Source organism: Ochotona princeps, chromosome 3 (genome assembly GCF_030435755.1).
Source record: "Ochotona princeps isolate mOchPri1 chromosome 3, mOchPri1.hap1, whole genome shotgun sequence".
Taxonomy (NCBI): Eukaryota; Metazoa; Chordata; class Mammalia; order Lagomorpha; family Ochotonidae; genus Ochotona; species Ochotona princeps.
Genome location: NC_080834.1, coordinates 114,083,907 through 114,108,015, shown reverse-complemented (window position 1 = coordinate 114,108,015; position 24,109 = coordinate 114,083,907). Strand labels below are relative to the sequence as shown.

The 24,109-nt window shown below is 44.0% G+C and overlaps 1 protein-coding gene across 1 annotated transcript in view; it reads left to right on the top strand.

Annotated features, from left to right (window-relative positions):
• The window catches only part of TMEM212 (transmembrane protein 212), a 131,125-nt gene extending 107,154 nt beyond the window's left edge, over window positions 1-23,971 (top strand). The window contains exon 4 of the mRNA XM_058661353.1: window positions 23,810-23,971. Coding sequence (XP_058517336.1) covers window positions 23,810-23,971 — 162 coding nt within the window. The remainder of the gene's footprint in view (window positions 1-23,809) is intronic.
• Window positions 23,972-24,109: the final 138 nt, after the last annotated feature.

Below are 24,109 nucleotides of genomic sequence, written 5' to 3'. Positions count from 1 at the left end.
TTTACCCTGGCAACACACACTCACACACACACACTCACACACACACACTCACAAGGACATCTGTGCATGTGTGAGCCTTACAATGTACAATGTTTAAGCATACTCAGATTTTAAGGCTATTGCAAAGCATTTCCTTTTTGCAAGGCTATTTTTAAGCATTTATTTTTACCTATCTATTTTTTTTAAATCACATGTATAGAGAGGCGGAGAGACAGAGAGGAAGATCTTCAGTCCGTTGATTGACTCCCCAAGCAGCCACAATGGCCAGAGCTCAGTCAATCAAAAGCCAGGAGCCAGGAACCTCTTCCAGACCTTCCACATTGATGCAGGGTCCCAAAGCTTTGGGCCGTCCTCAACTGCTTTCCCAGGCCACAAGCAGGGAGCTAGAAGGAAGCAGGGCTGCTGGGATATAAAACGGCACCAATATGGGATCCTGGCGAGTGCAAGGCAAGGACTTTAGCCACTAGGCTACCACACTGGGCCCAAAGAGCAACTTATCTTTTGGTATTTCTTGAGCGTTCTCTGTAACATCCACCAATTAAGAAAACACAAGGTGACAGAAATTAGTGGTCAGAATAAGTTTGGATGCACTTTACTACTTAAATTAGTAAATCATTTGCCACTTTTGATCTGTTATAACTCTTACTAATAACAAAGATTTGAGACACACTTCCTGACAGTGACATTGGGGTAACATTGCTAACGATTGTAGATTGTTGAAGCTCAAGTTCTATTCTTTTCTCTCTTTCTTTTTAGGAGTTATTTCTTCTTATTGGAAGGCAAATTTTATTTTTTTTATTTTATGTTTGATGATCCTTCCATAACTGATCCGGGTGGGAAGGATCTAGGATTAGGGATAGTGGGTGTGACCTTTGTTGGCACATTTTCTTTTTCTTCTTCCTGTATATGGAGGAGAGGAGGCTAGAAGAGGAGAAGCCATGCCCCGCTGCCCCAGTACCTGACGCCATCCCAGGGTCCCCGTTGTGGAGCATGTTCTGAGGGTTCCACTCAGATGGTTTCGATAATTCTAGAGATGTTGTTGATAGCGCTGCTCCAAGAATGAGGAAATCCTTCCAAGGTCAGTTGGCTGACATAGTCCACTTCAACATCTCAATTCACCTAGAAGTTTGCTGTGAAGTTTCACCAGGGTCATTGATCATTTTGGTCTGCCCTCCTTCCTCTACAAACCAATGGGTGTTGCAACCCAACCCAACCCTGCCCACCGCACACTCAGCCCTCATGTACACCAGGGGGAGCTGCAACTTAGAGTGACACCCTCCCCCCCAATAACCCCCACTGGACCAGCCCCCCTAGCTCTGGTTCCTGTGCCTGCCAGCATGTGCAGTGGGCTGGTCCAGTCTGTCCCACATCCCGTTCAGCTCTCATACACCTCACTGGGCACTGAACCCTAACCCATCCCAAGCGACTTCACCCTCCAGCCCATACTTGTGCAGAGGAGTGCCACCATGTGTCTAGCTAGGCCCACCCCCATTCCCAGTTCTCATGGTCACCAGTGGCAGTTGCAGCCCACCAGGACCCACTCCATGCCAAGACCTTGCATTCTCCCGGTGGTTCCGCAATCTAGCTTGACAGGACTTTCCCCCAGTCCCAGCACTTGCCAGCTGCTGTTGCAGTGAAACCCAATCCACCTGCCCTTATACTGGTTCACGCCTGCACCGGTGGTTACAATTGGTTAGCCCAGCCTGGCTTTCCCCCTAACCCAGTTCACTTGTAGGGCAATAGGTGTTGTCGCCCTGCCCAGCCTGTTCTGCCCCTAGTCCCAGCCCTCAACACTCACCAAGCAGGAGCAGTGGCCCAGCAGGGGAGTCCCACTTCTCCTTTACCAGGCTCATCCCCCGTCCCTGTCTCACATATTCTGCTGGGTACTGTGGCCCAGTCTGATGTGGCCCGTCTCATGTTGGCTCTTGCTGGCGGGAACTATAGCTCGGCCCAGCCCAGTCTGCTCCCATTCTAGCTCATGCTGGCAGGTGCTGCTCTCCAACCTGGCACAGCCAGGGAAAGGAAAATTTTAGAGAAAAGGAGATACAGAGAGAAAGATCTTCTGTCTGCTGGTTCACTGCCCAGATGGCCACAATGCACGGAGCTGAACTGATCTGAAGCCAGGAGTCAGGAGCCAGAAGCTTCCTTCGGATCTCCCACGTGGGTACAGGATCCCAAGGCTGTTTTCTCAGGCCATAAGCAGGGAGCTGGATGAAAAGTGGGGCAGCCAGGACGTGAACCAGCACCCCTAAGGGAGCTATCCTGCCGAGCCCATACATTCCTTTCTCTGTTTCCAGAGCTGAATGTGTGTTGACTCACAGCTGGACAACTCGGCTTCTTCTGCTGAAAACATCTGCTGTGTCACACTCAGGTTAACCCGAGCAGTAATCCCCCAGCGCTGCCCCAACAGAGCACGGCCGAGACACCTCCTCAGTGGCTCCACTGTGACTGACTCACCCCCGGAGTCTCTTCCCTTCTGGATTAAAATCAGTTCTGAAGCATATTCCTCTTAGTCACTGTTTTTGTGTGTTTGTTTTCCTGTTCCGATCTAGAGCTTTGGGGGAAAAACAGGTCTGCAGTTTGGAGGTTTGGGATTGGGCATGATAAAGATGCAAGGAGTAGGCCAGGATAGGTTAGATAGGTAAAGAGAAATGGAAGGAAGGAAGGAGAAAGAGAGAGGGGAAGGAAGGACGGAAGGGAGGGAGGGAGGAAGGAAGAAAAGAAAAGAGAAAGAAAAAGAGAAAGGGAGAGAGAAACGAAGGAAGGAAAAAAGAAAGAATGGATGAGAGAAACAAAGAAAGACGTCTGTATTTGAATTCAAACCTCATTTGTCTTTGATAGTAAATGGAAATTGGGGGACTTGCCAAAAGTCATGAGGCTTCGTGGCAAAGACCAGGGCAGCCTGGTGGCCCTGAGATTTGCCCCACTTCAGTAGTGTTTCTCCCAGGAAAGAATAACCCCACAAGGGGTGACTTACCAACGCCTCTCGCCACTGATGGTTTTTGTACCTGTCAGACTGAAGAGCATCAGGCTGGCCTGAAGGTCATGATTACATCTGAGGAAGTTAAAAAAGGTTGGGGGGGGGAATAGTAAGACATTTAGAAAGTGCTCCTTCATTTATTCATTTGAGGAAGCCACTAGATAAGTTATAGACAACCAGGATACCACAATCAGTCCTACTCTCAGGGTGTGTTCTCTAGCCCCGGAAAAGGTTAAATCCAGTTAATTACCACACAGTGATGGCAGATTACGATGGTGGAATAAGCCCCATGTAAAGATGATTCAATTTACCTGGCATTTGAGCTGGTGCAGGTTTGTGTAGACGTGACATGGGTGGCTGCATGTGGGTGGTGGGGACTCATTAGGAAGGTCAGTGAAGAGAATCAATTCCATCAACAGTCGGTTTCGTATGGGAATCCTACTGAGATGTGGTTTGTGATGTACAGCAACAGTGTTGAGTCTGAGATCCTGTATCCCTAGCTAGTCCCAAGGTAATACCAGGCTGTTTTGCTGTGGACCACGTCTTGAAGGGAGAAGGTCCAATGAAGTGGGCCAGAGCTTCACAGCACAGAGCAAATTTTCATCTTCACTCTGCCTCCTGTGCCTGGCGATTTTAGGGCAGATTACTAAAGCCTCAACTTACTTATCTGTAAAAGCCAGCCATGAGGTTCTTTCTATATTTTACCCAGTGTAAAGATTCATTCAGAATGCAAAGTTCTCTAGACAAGAAGCCGAAACCCAGTTCCTTCTCTACCAATGTTGAAATACTGCATATAATTGCCTTCAAAAGTAAATTTGGCTCCAAAGAACAAAATTTACTCAGAAAGCCTGTACAAATCCGTTCTGTCTCATGACCCTTTTTCAAAGTAAATATTCTTGATATATATTTGTTTTCTCTGCAAATTAAGGCATTAAGATTTTCCCAGAGGCAATAGCAAAAACAATCGCCAAATCAGATAAGAATACAGGAAGTATTATGCCAAATCACATAACCTAGCCACTAACCCACTCAACCTTGTCCTTAATGAAGTAACGCAACGGGCAATTTTGGAACTTCCCAATATAGCCAAGGGAAAGAGATCTGCACTGGTGTGGTTTCAGAAATCTAAGTTTTCCTTAATGTGGGACGGTATCACCACATCTGTGTAGAGTTTTGCTGTTTCATTTTCTCATGGATCAGGACATAGGGGCGGTTGCTTGTCAGAATGGTCAGGTATTTGACAAATGCGGAAACTGAGGCCCCTGCCAGCCAAGGTGACTTGTGCGTTCTACTTACTGCAGGTTAAATAACAAAAAACCCTGCGGCAAATGGCCTCCCTCCAAGTCCTCTGTTTTACTTTGTTGAGAGAGGGAGGTGGGGTTGGGGCAAGAGTAAGGGGTAAGGGGATGGATGTTTCTATCCAGGGTAGACAGTGAAGAGCAGGGAAAACACGAGTGGAATGTTGCTTCTGCCTTCTGGTCAGCCACAGCTACAACGATTCTCCATGACGTTGGCTGGGCAACAGAGCAAGGGCGGAGTGGGGGAGAATTTGGGGATCTACCCAATGTTTTTCTTGATTGCAATATGACTTTTTTTCTAGCTTCAGCTTTGTCTGTATTTCTGTGTTTTCTAAGAGTATCCCAATTTAAGGCAGTTTGGCAAATTACTAAGATCCATGAAGTTCAAACTACCTTTTCCTGCATATATTTTCATGGATTAACAGCTGGGAAGCATAACCTAGTTTTTGAAATATGTATTTTTTTTAAGTTTTATTTATTTATTTACTTACTTATTTGAAAGGCAGAGTTACAGAGAGAGGGAGAGACAGAGCAAGATAGTTTCCATTCGATTTTTCACTCTCCACCTGGCCACAAGAGACAGGCCTGGGCCAGGCTGAAGCCAGGAGCCACAAGCTTCATCTCGATCTCCCAGGGGGCCACAGCGGCACAAACTCTTGGATCATTTTCACTTGTTTGCCCAGGCACAATAGCAGGTTACTGGACCAAAAATGGGGCAGCCAGATAATGAACCAGAATCAAGTTATCAGCATTGCAGAGCCTAACTGACCACACTCTAAACTACCCCCCATAAAATAATTTCAATGATAATACTTAAGTGATGAGATTAGCACTGTATACTTCAGTAGACTCATTATTTTGTATATTCTCATTGTGGTTTATTTTACCTTCAGGTAAAAATGTGCACCCCACTGAAATTGAAAGATGAACGAAATTGGAAAAAAAGTAAGTAATGCTTTAGAACTTTTAGCAACACCTGCCTCCAGAGAAGTAAGCTAATTCAGCATCCTGGTCCTCAAAGATATGTAATCACTACTATTCACTCAGTGATCACAGATGTTTATAAAAGTGATATGAAGGAACAACAAACTCATTCAACAACTGCTCTTGATGAATATGCACTGGACACATCTGATAGTATTGTGGATAAGTTCCTGCCCTCAAGGCATTCATTTTTCTACAATTTCTGAAAGATTTTCTGGCCTTGGGCCCTGTGAAATGGCTCAACAGGCTAATCCTCCACATCCAAGCATCAGGATTCATTTTGGGCCCCAGTTCTTGTCCCAGCTGCTGCACTTCTCATTCAGCTCCCCACCTGGTGGCCTGGGAAAGCCGCAGAGGATTGCCTTGGGCCCCTGTACTTGCTTGGAAGACCCAGAGAAAACTCCTGGTTCTTGGCTTCAGATCAGCTTGGCTTGGGACATTGTGACTCTTTGGGGAGTGAACCAGAGGGTAGAAGATTCTTCTCTCTGTCTCTCCTTCTCTGTGAATCTGTCTTTCCAATAAAAAGAAATATATCTTTAAAAAAGTGTTTTGTTGTCTTGACATAGTTGGCTCATACCTTTGGAGTTGACTGTTTCATTATATTCTTCTATATTTCTTGAAATGAATGATTGGCTAGAATTAAGGTAAGGCTCTATCCCCTCCCATTAATCAAAGTCTTTGAAGGTAGGAACTATATCCTGGTATTTGTTTCTATTTCTCCAAAGACCAACAGCATGCTTTGTTTATAATAGACACTCATGACATATTTTGGTGAACAGGTTTATGGATACAGTTATTTAAGCAACTTGATGAATTGATTGTACCAAGCAACAATTTATCAGACAGATACTGTTATCCTAAGTTTTCTGCTGTTTTTCAAGATCAAATATGAGACTAAGGGGAAGAGATAATCCATTGCTTTGAAAGCATGAAATTCATCTTCTTTAAGTTTTATAAAGGAAAAAAATTTTGAACATTTTTTTTCTTATAGTGACATCTCTGACCTTTCTAAAAAGTCCCCAACAATTACAAAGCAATAAAACCTAGTCAAAAATAGGTTAGGTGCCTACAGGGCAGCACATGCCAAAAACTCAACTCCCAGATGGATTGTCTTCAGGTTGGACTTACATAAGCAATTAAACTCCCTAAAATCACAAATATTGCTCACTGGTGGAGTAAGTGGCTAAACTAACTTACCTTTCTCTAACCTTCAGCTATCCAGATAATGAAAGGCTATGTCTTCCCTAATTAAATACAAACAGAAATAAATACAACGGCCTCTGTGGAGTCTGTGATTCACTTGTTTTCTAAATATGAAATGAAGTATTTGCTTTTGTACCTTGTCTATTTCTTCTAAGACCTACACATAGTATGAGAACAATGTGGGGGCACATCAAAAAGTTCATGTAAATTTGAAGTTACGATGGGCTCAGTAAGCAACATACTTGAAATCTATTCGTAGGTTTTGTTTTTTTTTTTTTTTCAGAATACCAATTCCCAGGAACCTTTTGAAAACTTCTTAAAGTAGGGTATTATTAGGATCATATTTTATGACAGTCCTGACCCTATTAACCTTGATTTTCTTTTTGACCCAACATGTTTCCCATCAATTTTCTAATCAATGCTTGTCTTGAATACCTAGATTAAAATCTGCAATCCAATAAAGGATAAGTAAGAAAACAAGATTGTGCTGAGGACAGCTGAGCTGTAGGCGTCTACAATTTTTTTAGAAAGGGAAGAGCCACAGGTGGTGGCAGTGGAATCCAAGACCATCCAAGGTGTTTATGGAATCTGATGCAAACAGTGGGTTGCTGGTAAATGTTTAACAGCCAGTTCTCTCGGGACAAAAAGAGCCCTGATTTATAGTGTTTGTTGATTTTCATGGTGTGAATAATCCCTTAGCCAGTTTCAAGCTGACAGTAGTGAGTGAAGAAGCAGGAGTTGAAAGAAATGCTATCATTGGCTCTTATGATTTGGTTGGTGCTGGCTTTTCCATACCATTCAACTTAAAAAGTTTAAAATAGAAAAATGAAACAAAATCACAGGATGAGGTCTCCTTTGCTGTCAGCTGCTAAAGAGCCATTCAAAATCTGATCTAGTACAATCATTGATATTCAGAATAAAAGAATTCTATGGCTAGCTTTAATATAGCTTCAATAGAACAGTACAGATGGCATTTCAAAGACTTTTGAAAAATAGAAAAAATGGACAACAAAGCTTTGGTAACAGAGTTGGATACTACTGTTAATTTCATTTTTTTTCTAGATATTATAGGCTAATGAATTTTTCTCATGAGTTAACTTTCACTAGAAATCTTTAAAGGAATTGTTATTCAACATTATCAGGGCTTAAGTATCTTATAGAAGTCATTTTACATAAATAAAATTGATCTCTGTGATCAAAATATATTTATTATTTTAATCACGTAGCACTAAAATTTTAGAAGGCCATGTCAATTCTCTCACTTGTTAGACAATGCATAATGAGTGCTGCTTCGTTCCTGGCTCTTATTCCAAGGATTCTGCACTGGCAAGTAATACACTGAGGAGCTATTGAAATCAATGGAGCTGTGGGAGTCCCCTAGCCCTCTGTTGTGTTCTGGAGTATTTTGGTTGGCTTTTCCTATTTCTCCCTTCCTTCATCCTTCCTGCCTGCTGTGAGCTGTCACTTGATGTCTGAGTGACTGCCTCTGGCTATTTCTCTGCCTTCCATTTCTAATGTGCTGCTCCTAACCTGAGGCCGCTAGGAAACAAAGCAACCAGTCCACCTTCTCATCTTTTGTGTAAAAGAGCCTCTCAAAGCCTGGCAGTGATTTCAATCCATCAATTTTGACCTCTACTTTTTCTACTGGAATTTAGTCTGTAGTTTTCTAAAGGAAGAAAGAGAGAAAGGAAAGGAGGAAAGAAAGAGAAGGAAGGAAAGAAAGAAGGAAGGGAGGAGGGAAGGAAGGGAAGAGGGAGGGAAGGAAGGAAAAGAAAGACTAATAAGGCTATGATGTGGTGCAAATGAACTTGGGGTAGAGAGCTGCATCATCCACCAACTATTGTCTCTCACCTAGCAATGCCTTGGAATTTTTTCTTTATTTGAAATGAAGGCAAAGGGAGAGAGAGAAAAACAGGCAAGGTCAGGCCGGGAGAAACCCAGGATCCAAGAACTTGGTACAATCTCTCAGCGGGCTGCTGTCTATCAGGTTGCCCTCAGCAAGCAGCAGGAGTAGGGGGACAGGGCTGGGACGGAAATCTGGGTCCTCTAGAGTCGGATGCAGGCACCCCAAGTGGCACTGGAACTGCTACCACGAAGGTCCACCCCAACACCTTAACCTTTTGAACAGCTATTCTTTCCTGTGTCAGGACTTCTCAGAGAATAGATTTGTTTACTAGGGAAGGATCTCTGACATGAAGTCTGTTACCTGCCTCTGATTTGTCATCAGCAATCATAGAGACCATTTTGCTTGTGAATTTGAGAGCATTTCTTCTCATTTTTCTCCCATTCCTTAGGAAAAAAAAAACTATATGGAGGAAAGTGCAGACCCTAAATATGAAAAAACAAAACAAAACAAAAAAACACTGTGCCCTTTCTGGTCAATTCCTACCCCTCCCTCCCAGGCAATCACTTACAGGTTGCTCACTCCCAAATTTTACCTGTGGTTCCTTGGCCTCAGCATAACTTCCTGGGATTCAGCCATTTGTGTCTCACTTCATTCCTTTTTGTTTCGAAGAAAATATATCATGACTTGCATATGCACTTCCTGCTAGTGAGCACCTGTCCAATTCGGAACTGTTATTAATAATACTCTATTTTTATTCTTGCATACAGCTCTGATATTATGGTTTCATTTCTTTCAGATAAATATCTAGCAGTGAAGCAACCAGGTGATAAGGTAGATGGTTTTTTAACTTTATTTTGTTCTCTTGGCATTTTTTCAATGAAATTTTTCGAGCAGAACAATTAAAGGAATGCTGGCACGGGCAGCCATTATCCCAACACTCACACCTAAGTTCTACAAGCAGCACTTTGTCCATCTACACTGTCATATATCTCTTCTTCTACTCATTCAACTTACCCCTCTTCTTTCCTGACCCGTTTCTGATAGTTTGCTGACATGCGTATTGTATGCACTTCAACAGGCACCTCAACAATTAAGTTACATGTTTACAGCGTTTTGAAGTAAAATTTATTCACATTTATGCTTAACCCATCTGAAAAGCTGAGTTGAGGGAGGGGAGCATTGGGAGCAGCAGGTAAGTTGCTCCTCGCTTGCTCACACCTCATGTTGGAATGTTACGTTCAGGTCCTGAATACATTCCTAACCCAGCGTCTTGCTAATAGCAGCCTGAGGAGCTGGCGTGACTCAAGTGGCTGGGTTCCTGCCAACCACATGGGAAACCCACATTGGGTTCTAGGATTCTGGACACATTCTGGCGCCACAAGTTATAGTGGGCGTTTAGAGAGTGAGCCAGTGGATGGAAAATCTGTCTCTCCCCCTCGCTTTCTCCATCTTTCAAATAGAGATTGTTAAACCATAAAAAATGAGGTTTCTATTATTGAGTTACACAAATTCTTTATATATTCTTGCTCTTCATTTATTCTAGCATGTGTTGATGAGCAGAAATTTTGATTCAGTCAGGCTTATCAGTTTACTTTTCTATAAAATTTTTTTCATTAATTTTACTTCTTCTTATTATTATCATTTTGTGATACATTTCCATAGGCCCTGGGATTTCCCTTGTCCCTTCCCCCTCACTGAGTTCCCCTATATCATTACTATAATATAGTTCTTCATACACAGTCATATGTCCATCATTGTGGGCATGGACAATGGCAGAGAGTCCAGCATTCTATTGTCAAGATATAGTAAACAGTTTCACTGGGATGGGAGTCCATCTTTGTCTGGAAGTAGAGATGCATACTGCGTTGTATCCTCGCATCTGGATATGATAGTCTCCATTACACAATTACTATACATCCTCTTAAATGAAAAGCCACAATATAAAATCAACAACAGGGAAGAAAAATAGAAATTTACGACTCCATGAAGTTAAATAACATGCTACTGAGTGACTAATATGTTGCTGAAGAAATGGAAAAGAAAATCAAGAACCTTCTTGAAGAAAATGATGCTACTGTATGATCTATGAGTCACTGAAGAATTTAATCAGAAGAAAATGCTGTGAAGAGATGAAATTTAAAAAAATCAAAATCCATGAGATATACTTTCCGCTGATGTTTCTTGGTGAGATATGTCTCCTGTATGCAACAAAAAGATGGGTTTTGTTTTTTTAATGCAGTATACTAATCTGTAACGTTGGATTGATGAGTTTAAGCCATCTACATTCAGGGTTAATATGAGTGAATGGTAATTTGGTTCTGTCATTTTAGCAATGATTTGTTCATTGATTTAGTCTTCTGTTGTTATTTTACTGGGATGTTCTTCACATTTGCTTTGGTTGTTGTGGGCATTATTCCTTTTCTCTGTCAAGAGAACATTTTTAAGTATCATTTGTAGGGCAGGTTTGGAAGATCTTTCCTTTACTGTGAAAGAATTTAATTTCATTTTCAAAGGCAAACGAAAGTTTTGCTGGGTACGTTATCATGGGCCAATATTTTTTGCTTTTAGAAACTGGGGGGCAGGCCTGGTATGGGTTATGGGGAGTCGCCCCAACAGGGCTGAAGCTCCCACTGGTTTGTGTGAGGGCTGAGTATGAAATGGATAGGATAGGGCTGGACTGCAACACCCATCGGTTTGTGAGGGAGACAGGGCTGGAAACAGAACTGACCCAGCAATTCCAACCACCAGCATATACATAAACTGATAGGGGTGATGGACTGCTAGACCCTGTACTGGCATGCACACACAAGAATCAGGTATGGGATCACCTCAGATGAAGTTTCTTTGGAGATCCCTCCAACTGAACTGCTGATCTCAGAACCCCAACTATGAAGAGACTATGTCAGCCAGTGGATTCTGAATAGATTTGATTGAGATTGGAATGGTCAGACTGGCAGCAATTCAGAACTGTTGAACTATAAAAACTGCTTGAACAGGAACCTCAGAGCATGCCCCACATCGGGGACCTGGGATACGTGGGAGGCTGGGTGGGGCTTCTCCCTTAGTTCCTCCCCTAACCTCAGATACAGGGGAAAAAATGATGATGTTAGCGTGGAAACAATGGTATTAGCCAATTTCCTATAGCCCTTGACCCTTTGTATCCTAATCGACTTAATAAGATTATTAAAAAAAAAAAGAAAAGAAAAAAAGAAAGAAAGAAAAAGAATCTGGAATATGTCACTCCATTCTCTTCTGGCCTCTAGAGTTTCCTGTGAGAGGTCTCCTGTCAGTTTAATTAACATTCCTTTATATGTCAGTTGATTTTTTTTCAAGGGCACATTTGAGGATCTTTTCCTTATGTTCAATTGAAGAGAGCTTGATGATCATGTGTTGTGGTGAAGATCGCTTTTGGTCAAACCTGTTGGGAGTTCTGTGCCCCTCCTGGATTTTGGTTCCCAGTTCTTTCTCAAGACTAGGGAAATTTTCCTTTATTATTCATTAAATACATTTGTAAACACAGCTTCTCTTTCTGCACCTTCAGGGGGTCCTATAACTCTTACATTTGTCCTTTTAATCGTTCTTTCAATTCTTGGATACATTTTTTTTTAAGATTTATTCATTTTATTACAGCCAGATATACACAGAGGAGGAGAGACAGAGAGGAAGATCTTCCCTCCGATGATTCACTCCCCAAGTGAGCCGCAACGGGCCGGTGCGCACCAATCCAAAGCCGGGAACCAGGAACCTCCTCTGGGTCTCCCACGCGGGTGCAGTGTCCCAATGCATTGGGCTGTCCTCCACTGCTTTCCCAGGCCACAAGCAGGGAGCTGGACGGGAAGTGGAGCTGCCGGGATTAGAACCGGTGCCCATATGGGATCCCAGGGGCTTTCAAGGCGAGGACTTTAGCCGCTAGGCCACGCCGCCGGGCCCTCTTGGATACATTTTTTTACCTTGACTCAGCTCTACTTCCAGCTTTTTGTTTGTTTCCCCTGGTGACAGGAAATATCTTCCAATTCTGAGATTCTTTCTTCCGCTTGCTTCATTCTATTTTGGAGACTCTCCACTGTACTTTTAATTTGCTCCACTGTATACTTCACTTCATTTGATTCATTTAAAGCGTGACATATTCCTTGAATTCCTTGAATGCCTGCTTTACATGCTTCTCCTTTTTGTTACAAAGTTTTATAATAAGTGTTTTGAATTCTGTATCCCCCATTGTCTCAGTGTCTTCCTCAGTGAACTCTGAGGTTGGCAAAGAGGTTTGCTCCTATGCAGGGGAGACTTCAGTAATATCCATTGTGTCTCAGTCTCTTCTTTTGCTCTTGGTCATAATAACTCTGGTTAGCAGATTGTTCTCCATGGGGGAGGTTTCTAGGCTGTGTCATCCAAAGTTCTACAATTCGATTTTACTTATTGCCGTTGGTACATGGCCCTTTGTTTGCAGTCACTTGTGCCACTCCCTCCACCGAGTTCCAGGTCTAGGTTCTTATGTTAGATTCCCACATGGTCTCTGTAGACCTAGCTCCTGGGTCATCAGCCTCCACCTCCTGTGATACTTTGCTGAGTCTGCACCATTGTCTGTACAACCTTTCTTCCACTTCTGGTTGGAGCAGGTCCCAGGATTAGGAAGACACCAGGAATCCTACATAGTTAGGTGGTTGTTGGTGGTAGTCTTGCCAGAACCTGTTGGCCGTTAGGTCTGGGTGCCACACAGACCTATTTTGACCCATACAATGCCTTAGTAGGTATTCTTTTCCTGTGAGACCAATGCAATGTCATGAGCTCAGTGAGTTTGTTCCCAGCTCAGTACATGCACAGCTCACTGTTGTCCCTGCACTCTAAAAGCCTTTGCCACACCATACAAAGCAGCGCCTGATGTGCCACTACTAGAGTTCTTGATCTGCTGGCCAGGTCTGAGGGCTACTCAGACCTATCTTGGTTGGAACCTGTAGAATGCCATGTTGTTGCAGTTCATTGAACCAGAAATGAGTTCACTCCCAGCTCAGTGCATGCTCAGTCTTTTCCCTAGCCTTTGCCTCCTTAAACAAAATGGTGCCTGATTCGACTCTAGGGTGCAGACTGCACTGTGAAATCCACCCTGTTCTAGCACTGCCCATCTGGGTCCTGCTGCTGTTTCTGCTCCTGGTCAAATCAAACAGACCAGCAGGACAGGCAGTTCTTTGTCTAGGTTCACCTCTGGAGCTCCTGGTGAAGGCCCCTTCCCACCTTGTTGCTATTGGAGTTCTGGCTGCTGGTGCAGTTCAGATAGCTGTTTGCTGATTGCCACTGGGGTATCAGTCTCTCTAACACCACACCGTTGTGTCCACTGCTTTCCTGTGTCTGTCAGTCCTCTGCTGTTGCTCTGTCCTCTCCTGTTTCCTGGAATGTGCCCTCTCTGCTTCACACTGGCTAATATTTTTTATTCTGTTTAAACATGTCCTTGCCCGATTCTGCTATCTTGAGTTTCTCCCCATTTTCTTAACTGTTAATTTTTCTGTTGTATTTTATAAATGTTTTCCAATTCCCAGCCACAAAAAAATGCTAAATTTTCTTCTGGAAGTATCATGATTTTATAAGAGTTTTTCTTTGCTAATATTTTTATTTTAATTTTTCCATCCTTATTAAGGTCCATTTAATTGATAAACAAAAAATGTCTGAATGTGTATATTCACGGCATAAAATATTTTGTTATATGTGTACCTTGCAGACTGCTTTTAATAAGCAAACTATTTAGTAAATAATATATTCATCATATAGTTATCTGTCACCTTTTTTTTTAGATCAACTTCTTGTTTGAAAGGCAGAGTGGCAAAAATAAAGGGAGAGACACAGAAAGATATATCTGCCATGCACTGGTTTCCCCTTCAAATGACTCAACAGCCGGACTTGGGGCAGTGCAAAGCCAAGAACTTCTTAGGGTCTTCTACATCATCCGTAAGGGCCCAAGAGGCCCAAGAATTGGACGATTTTCTGCTGGTTTCCCAGGCCGTAGGCAGGGAGCTGGATAGGAAGTGGAGCAGCCAGGACAGAAACTGGTGCCCATATGGCATACCAGAGCCACAGGCATCCGCCTTATATGCTGTGCCACAGTGTCAGCCCCAGTCACCTCTATCTGCGTATGTGATGGGTACTGAAGATCTGCTCTCTTGGGAAATGCATTTTCTGAAGTGCAGAAAAATGTTGCTAACATATGCACTGTAATATACCAAGGTGAGTATCCATATTTATCTTTGTTGACTTCATTTGGTATCTCTTCTCTCTTGTGCAATTTGTTTATCCATCTATACACTCAGTCTCCAGGATCAATTGTGCATTCTTCACAAAGTTGTCTTCAAATTTAAAACCTTATGAAGTTTGCTGAGAATGAGGGTAGTGTACTGTGGAATGAGCTTAGTAAACCGAGACTGAGAGTGAAGATCACAATAAACTCTACAGCACGCAACTTCTGTGAAGTCTCAACCATCCTCACTGAGGAATTGCAAAAAGCCTGCAATACCTCTCTCTCCCTCCCTCTCCCTTTCTCCTGCTCTGCCTCCTTCCCTCCCTGCCCTCTTCCTCTGCCTCCTCCCTCCTTCCAGCTTTTTCTCTTTCTCTCCCCAAGTCCTACACTGTCTGTTGCTCTGGTCCTAAGGAGCCTACTAGTAGTGCAGGATCAATTGCTTTCTGTGTTCATTCAAGACCAATGATAAGGAGTATCCTAGCCTTCCGTGTGCAGGTGCCCAAAGTTCAAATTTTCTGCTTGCTTTGGTTTTATTTTTAGTTTTTGATCTTCACCAAACCTCTTGTCGCTAATCGAATGCAACTTGGCTCCTCAAACTCATGCAGATGTTGAAACCCTGAAGTCATAATGTTAACAGTGCCAACTTGGTGTCTGAGAGGTAGGTCTGGTGGGAAGCCTCTACATAAAGGGCCACTGGCCCTCAGGAGGCTATTCTCTGCAAAGGGTTGGCTGGCTAAGTCGGGCTCTGCCAGATTCTCTTTCTGCTTCCTGTCTCTGAGCATCCCTCTGCACTAGCTTCCCCATGGTCAGCTTCTGCCAGTTGTGCTCTGGTCCTGAACTGCGAGCCCCCAGACTGTAAGCTGAAATAATTGCCCTACCTTCCAGAAGCTCCTCTCAGGTATTTAAACAAATGTTATAAAAAATGGACGAATACAGCTCTCTCCCATAGCTGTAACTGCCTTGCTGATATTCTTATAAGGCAAAAGCAGGCTTCCTGTGCCTCCTGCACATGCCCTGCAATGCTTGCCACTGGGTTGGGTTTGAGCCAGCTTTGTTCTTGGTCTATTCCATAGCCTTCTGCAAGTGTTGACAGTGGGAAGGGTGATGTACGTCACCTCAGGCTAAAATAGAAGAAAACAGTTCCTACACCTTCCAGATTCATTCTTGGACTTCAGTATCACTGAGGGTCACTTTCATGCCCCCTTATTCCTGTGGCTTTGCCTGCGGAGCCTGCAGCCTGCAGAGACTGGAGTAGTTTGCTAGTAGCCAGAAATATTTACACAAGCATTAGATATCATGACTAAAACATCAGCGCTGCGTATCAGAGCACCTGAGTTTGAGTCCTTAGCTCTCAAGCTTCCTCAGAAGGCATACCCTGGGAAGTAGTGGCGAGGACCCAAGTCCTTGTGTCCCTACCACTCACCTGGTCAGGCTTCCTGCTAGGGCACACCCTGACAGGCAGCAGGTGATGGGTCAAGCACTGGGTTCCCTGCCATCCTCTGAGTTTCTGACTCGTGGCTGCAGCCTAACCCATCCCCATTGTTGCACACATCTGGAGCGTGGAGGATAGGATGCACTCTCTCTCTCTCTTTGGTAGTCTCCCAATTTTTTTTAAAAAAGATTATTTATTTATTTATTTATTTGAAAGGCAGAATTGCAAAGAGAGAAGGAGAGAAAGAGATCTTTAATTTACTGGTTTCTTCCCCAAATAGCCACCTGTAGGAAGTCTATATGGGTCTCCCAAATGGGCAGTAGGGCTGTGCACTCGGGCTTTCACTGCTTTTCCCAGGTGCATCGACAGGCAGCTGGGTCAGGGGTGGTTAGTTGGGACTCTAGCTAGCACTTATATGGGATGCTGACAATGAAGATGGATACATAATTCCCTTTCCCCAGATCCCCGCCCACAATGCCAGCCTCTCAAATAATTTTAACAAAACATTTAAGTTTAAATATATTTGCATATTTTGAAGAAATTGAATTCAGTGTTGACTTCTTCACAGTATGTCCTTTGGTGAAAGGCTTGTCAATTTAATTTAGGTTAACTCCATAAATGTTTTACTCTAAAAATATGAACACTTAATTATACCTATTCAGTAAATGCACCTTTTTTTTTTCAGGAAAATTCCTGGGAAAACATTCTGATCACCTAAAATATCATTAGGTTTAAAACTAATTAGACTAAATGAGACTTGGCAAATTCCTACCCTTAAGACAAATCATTTCTATTTTTCTTAATTTGTTCGTGCATGTTACCATGGAGACAGTGAAGTCAAAACATACCAGCCAATGCATTGTTCAACTCTGGACTTCCTACTATAGATCTGATTAATTCTGGCCTGCTTATTTTAAGAATCTGAAAACATAGCATTGTTTATTCAGTGAAAACATAATCAAACATTCAAGCATGATCAATAAAGCAGTAAGAACAAGATCTCGCATAAAATCACTGTTCCTTCTAATGTAACAAAATAAGAAAAAGGTGAATACTCTGCTTCAGTGAGCTATTTTCAGGGTAAGTATAAAACCTCTGATTTATTCTTCAGAGCAGCAAGATTTTATCTTCTAAAAGTAGTAGAGTAAGGACCACCATCGTGGCACAGTGGGTTAAGCTGCTTCTACAATACCAGCATCCCACCTGGGTGCCAGTTGAAATCCCAGGTGATGCATTTCTAATACAGAGCCCTGCTAATGCACCCAGGAAAGCAGTGAAGCAGGGCCCATGTGCTTGGGCCCCTGCACCCATGTGGAAGACCTGGTAGATACTGGGTTTATTCTGTCAGAGCCTAACTGTTGTGACTCTTTGGGGAGTAAACAAGTAAATGAAACAGCCTGCTCTCTTAGTCTCTCTCTCTCTCTCTCTCTCTCTCTCTCTCTCTCTCTCTCTCTCTCTCTCTCTCTCTCTCTGTATTGCTTCTCAATTAAATAAAGCCAGCCTTAAAAAGGGAATAGACTAACGTAGAAAAAGAAAAGGGTTGGGGGACTTGTCATTCTTGCAGATTCATCGAATATTTTTCTCCAGCTTCCTGCTCTCCAGAACACTTAACAGGATAATGCACCTCTTTTCCAATGAAGCGTATTCATGTTTGACTTTGCTTTGACAAGCCCTGTTCATGACACCCTTGCAAATCCCACTGGGGTGCACCTGAAATCATTCTGTGTATCATTCTGTATCCTCTTTCCCTCGCTCTGAAGACAGGCCGAAGAGGAATTCCTGTGCTGCAATTCAATCCACCTCAAGACGCTGGAAAGAGTATCTTTTCCCTTCAATGGCCTAAGGGGATCTGTGAATACTGTTTGCTCCTTATTTGACCCAGAAAATCCCACAAAATCATTCAAAGCAAGAAGTTCAAATCACTTGAAGGATGCTTAAGAAAACTGCCCTGGCCATCAAGGCTATGCACATCCAAAAAAGAAAAATAAAACCTACCAAGGTTTTTGGAAGATGCCACATTTAACAGCAGTGCACTCTTCTATTGCTATCATGGTGCAGCTGGCAGGTGTGCCTGGCCTGACAGTGGGGCTGGACACCAGGTGGGGATCCCTAAAAGTGGGCTGAATTTCTATTGCATCTGCTTGAAAATGTGAATGAATGCTGAGCTGAAGGGTTTGCATGTAGAGTTCTGGTCACAGAGTAGTCACAGACCTGTGTTTTGGGTGAGCAAACACTCGAGATATGTCATTATACCTCCAGTGGTTTAGCCCTGACATGAGCTCCCCCTGTCCTCCTGAGGGAATCCTCACTGAAAGGAACAAACCTTTCCTAAACCACAAGAGGAAAGAGATCCCAGGTCTCAGAATCACGGAAGAGAAGGAGATCCCAGAAGAAATGGAAGAAACAAAAGCAAATGACTCAGAAATAAATTCCGCATAAAATAACGTAAGAACAAAAAAGTATGAATATCAATAGAGGCGAGGCTTGCATAGCTGAGGATTCCTCCTACTCCCAGAACTTCATGATGATGTAGAAAGAGAAATAGCTTATACTTATTTTGCTTTTTAAAACAAAAAATGGAGGCCAACATGGTGGCATAGCAGGTAAAGTCACCACCCGCAGCATCAGCATTCCATAGGGCTGCAAGTTCATGTCCTGGATGCTCCACTTCCAAGCCAGCACCTTTCTAATAGCCTAGACCAGCAGCAAAAGATGGTCCAAGTGCTTGGTGCCCCGCCACCCATGTAGGAGACCTGGAGGAAGCACCTGGCTCAGACCAGCTCATGGCTGCCATCTTAGGAGTAAGTCAGTGGATGGAAGATCTCTCTGTCTCTTCCTCTCTTTCTCTCTCTGTATCTCTTTCGGATAAATAAGTTTTTGTTTTGAAATTTATTTTCTGAATCACCGGAAAACTGTTACCCATCAACAAGAAGACAAAATTAGCCATTTTTTTGGAATTTCTCATTTCCTTTGCATCCTATCTCTCCTGTGGAATGTTGAAGCTGAACATGGTAGTAATTCAATGGTCAAATCACTGAAGCAGATGAATAATTTCAGTGCCTTGCCTGTAAATATTCCTGCTGTGGGAAGCAATGCCGTGATTTTACTGCAAGAATAGAAAGAACTCTTTAGGTTTTCCTGCTTGACTCTACATGGAAACTATTCCAATCACAGTGTATAAATGCATCTCCTTCCAGTAATTAAAATATGAATATTTAACCACATAATTACATTTCATCTCAGTGAAGAGATTTGTGTGTGTAATTTCCGTACTTCTTAGAGAACAGAATACTCTACAGTCTCTGAGATGCCATCTCCTCAGTGACCCTGAACTTGAAGCCCATGCCTGGCGTCTACTTCCAACCTGTGATCACTACTCTGGGAGTACAGGCACACAGGAGGGGCCGCCACTCTGAATCTGCTCCCTCCGTGGTCTCTTGCTGAATGCAAGCACATCACAGCCTCCTCTGAATGTGTAAATTGGAGGTGGAGCTCCTGGGACTGGTTTTTGGCCTTCAGGATGCCTGGGCCCTCTTCCTCCAAGGAGAGCCAGGACAGATGGGCAGTGTGTTCGACAAGGAACCCCTGCATGCTTGCTTCAACGCCCTTCTACTCTACCTTAAAAGCAGTACTGTATTTTGCAAGTGTTGGAACTGGCAGCTCTGCTGGCCCCTGCCTAGAGCTGAACAATCCTCCATTCAAATCAAGCAGTCCAAAACCCAGACCCAGTGGAAAGTTGCAATGGGGCACACAGAGGGAGGCCTCTCTGTCTTCCACCGTGCGGAGGATGAGGGTTATGTCAGGGGCCCCGAAGATTCCAGAGGGAAGAATTCAGCAGAGGTCGTATACAGCACCTATTATACCAGCCTCACAAGAAGGGATTAGACACTGAGGGGGAGGGGGCCTTTACCTTAGTTGGCTTCTTACACTGGTGCCACCAGGGTCTGAGCCGCCCTGAATCTCTTCACCAGGGGGCCTTCATCCCTCTTCCGCACTCAGAACACTCTTCAAACACACCGGAGTTTGTAGCACTAGCATTTTAAGTAAACATCAGGATAAAATGTCCCTTATGAAGGAGCCAGGGCAGGGCAGGAGAGAGGAGGTGCAGGAGGGTTTGCAGTTTGGTGAGTTGGAGCCAGGCAAGAAGAGGGACCTGGGAGAGGAAGGGTGGAAGCTGCTGATGAGTTTAAGTCTCTTTTGATAAATAGCATCTGTTCGGTTTCCTAGGAGTTGCTGCATGACCTGCCTGGCCATGATGTAAATTACCATCTGACAGTAATCATCACACAGACACACACCCTGTGCATTCTTTCTCAATCGACCCATACAGAGCTCAGCTCTGACCCTGTACTCACCTCCTTAAGGCTGCCATTACAAAGAACCCAATACTGGACGGATTCAAAGTTCCAGAAACTTGGGGAAGGGAGAGGGTAAAAAGGCCTGCATCTGATATTGAACTATCCTGGGTTCAAATCTCAGCTCTGCTCCCAATTCCAGCTTCCTGCTAATGCACACCCTGGCATACATCAAGATGCCTGAGTGTGCTGCTGCCATTCACGTGGGAACCTGGAGCAGGCTCCTGGCTCCTAACATTCATGGAGTGAACTCGCAGGTGGGAAAACTCTCTCTCCGTAACGTTCTCTCTGCATTTTTCTCTCTCAAGCAAATAACGTTTTCAGAAAGTTTTGAAAGAAATAAACAACAGTAATGTGTGTCTCCAGGTTTGGAAATCCAAAATGAAGAAGTTGGCAAGGCAACATTCTCCGAAAGCCCCAGGGGAGACTGCCTGACGCCTCCGCCTCCTGCAGCTCTCCAGCATTCCTTGGTGAGTGGCTGATCACCCCAGTGACAAGGCTGTCTCTCTCCCTGTGTCTTCATAGCATCCTCCCTAGGTACAGGTCTTTCTCTGTGTCCAAATGCCCCCCCTCTCCTAAAGACACTAGTTAGCTTCAACTAGGAGTCCCCCAAATGACATTGTCACTTGGTTGCCTCTGTGATGACCAGACTTCCAAATAAGATCACACTCTCAGGCAACAAAGGCTAGCATTCCAACATTATATGTTTTGATCATAAAGTTCACCTCATAATAGACCCTATTCACAAAGCACAGTCTCTCCAACACACACACACACACACACACACACGTACTACTCTATGCTTATGTTCTTGAAGGTTTTGCCTAGGAGAAAAGGAGCCCGTTGTCATAGAGCAGAAAAGAAGAACTTCTTAAGAGAGATGAATGTATCAACCAGGCAAGATTAACAAACAGGGTAACACCAGAGTCTGTATCAGCCACCAGTGTAAAAATGAGGGCATTAGGGAAAATCCCCCCCTTCTAGCAGACTCAGTAGGTTCCAGGTCTGTGCTAGGTACTTATCACAGCGCCAAAATCCTGCCACCCATTCCTTCAAATATTGCCTTTTTTTTTTAAAGACTTATTTATTTTATTGCAAAGTCAGATATACAGAGAGGAGGAGAGACAGAGAGGAAGATCTTCCATCTGATGATTCACTCCCCAAGTGAGCTGCAATGGCCGGTGTGTGCCGATCAGAACCTGGAACCTCTTCCGGGTCTCCCATGCGGGTGCAGGGTCCCAGTGCACTGGGCCGTCCTCAACTGCTTTCCCAGGCCACAAGCAGGGAGCTGGATGGGAAGCAGAGCTGCTGGGATTAGATCCGGCATCCATATGGGATCCTGGAGCGTTCAAGGCGAGGACTCTAGCCGCTAGGCCATGTCGTCGGGCCCCAAATATTGCCTTTTTCTCAAACTCCTATAAAGATTTTTTCTCCATCTGTGGATAACCCCCAGAAAATAGCATCAGTTGCACCAAATCTTCATTCAGTAAGTGAACGACCTGGGGCTCACAGAGGCCAGCTCCCCTGCCTAATGTTGCACCACCAGATAGAGTCAGAAGGAGGCTAGAATACCATCACACTGATTCCAACTCCAGCAGACTTTGTCTCCATGTTGCCATGTTCTTTGACATTATTTACAAAAGGAAAAATAAACCGCAACTTTGGTTAGCTCCTGGCCTGTGATGGAACTGAGCCTCCAAGCCCAGTAAAAAGGAAGTCAGACAGACCCTAGCTGGCACTCTCTCCAGGGTATACCTCTCGGTTTTGCCTAGGAAGAAAGGAACAGATTGTATATGAGAAGAAAGCAAGCTGTATGCCTTGTCCCAGAAGAGCCCTGCCCTTATCATAATCTTTGTGGATGATGGAAATTTAGAGACTGGATATGGCCCCTGACTTCAGAGAATTCACAGACATACAAGAGATGCAGAAATGTAAGAAATTACAGATAAGCCTAAGAGAAAAAGCATCAAAATACAGATTTGAAACAAACACAAGAAGGAGGTAGTTGACCGGCAGTTGAATGAGTCTTAAGATTTGTTCATCATTATCAATAGGACAAGATGGTTTGGAAGAACCTGTGTGGTGGCATTCACTTTCCTAGAAATAGACATGTAATGGAGCCTGGCACCAAAGCCTAGCAGCTAAATTCTTCACCTTGCATGCACTGGGATCTCATATGGACATCAGTTCTAATCCTAGTGGCCTCACTTCCCATCTAGCTCAATGCTTGTGTCCTGGGAAAGCAGTCGAGGATGGCCCAAAGCCTTGGGATTCTGCACCCGCGTGAGAGACCCAGAAGAGGCTCCTGGCTCCTGGCTTCGGATCGGTGCAGCACCAGCCATTGCAGCCACTTGTGGAGTGAATCAATGAACTGAATTCTTCCTCTCTGTCTCTCCTCCTCTCTGTATATCTGAATTTCCAATTAAAAAAAAAAAAAGACATGTAACAGTTGCAGCATCTGTCAAGTTCTTGGAGCAAACAAGGCATGAGCATCAAGAAATAAGAAAGGAAAGTTTACAGGATCCAGTTTCTTAAGAACTGTATGTGTTACACTAAATAGCATCAACTTTGTCTTATAGGTGACAGGTAATATGGGAAATGATAAGAGCCATATTTTTCTCTTAGGAGATAGGAACTAGGTCTGGCAAGGATGAGGGAACACTTCATGAACTCTAGAGTACATGAAAGGATTTGCCCTGGCAGAACTAGCGCCACACAAGACCTCCCAAATCCGGTAGGGTCCCAGATCACACCCTAGGGCTGTGCAGAAAGTGGTGTCAAGGAGTGACTGGGTACAATCTTCAGTTCTTTGCTGCATCACTAACATTGTTTAAAGGTCAGCAGAAAAACAAAATTAACTTGCAAGTGGTGCAAGAGTGTACACTCAAAAAAGGAGTACAGGCATACTGAAGAGTGAGTTATACTCAATAAAGTCCAGAGCCATCTGTTTATAGACTCTGGAGGTGTATGGGCCCCAGGCGGGGGTTTAGGGCAGGTTTGAATTGAATACTCATTGGAGGTGGAGTTTAATTACAACTCATTTTTCGCCCTTTGGTGGAAATCTAAGAAGTGTCAAGTCATCAGGCATAGGATGGGAGTAGGAACTTCAGCCGTGGTCATTTTACTACAATGACCTTCCAAAGAGCCAGAGGGTCACCACAGCACACAGCCAGCAGCCATGTTGATTATTTTTGGGCTACCTCTGGTTCTGAGTGCTGTTTTCATGGAAGCTGTGGCTTTCCATTGCACAGGGATTGGATAGTACCCAAGGCGCTGCAGGGAGGGGCTGATGACCTCAGCTCTTCCTCACTAACCGCCTCCTTGCCATTATCAACAGGAACCCTACCTGAGCAATGAGGAGCCAGTTCCGGGTGGGAAAATCCAGCTGCGGGATCAGTGGACAAAGCTCCTGACAAATGACTGGGAGAGAATCAGCCGGAGGGAGACCTTCGATTCTCAGAAAAGTCCTTTCTTCTCTTTGCCCTTTTCAGCGTGCCCTCCGCAACGTGCAGGCTGTCTCCATTGTGAGAACTAAAAGGGACCTTAGCATGTGCGGGGCAGTCTCCAGCAGAGCTGGTTTGCCCCCGAGGCGCATTGTTAGACACCCGGGGAAACTTGGAGTACTTCCTGATGCTGCTTTCCTCAAGGGTTAAAAGTTGCAAGACTGTCCTTGCGCCTTGGTGGTCCGACTTTACACAGACCACTTATTATGAAGGGGCTGCTGGGGGGAGGGGAGATAGCCATATAATTTACATGTTAATGTTTCTTCTAAAAATCTTCTTTGAGAGAGA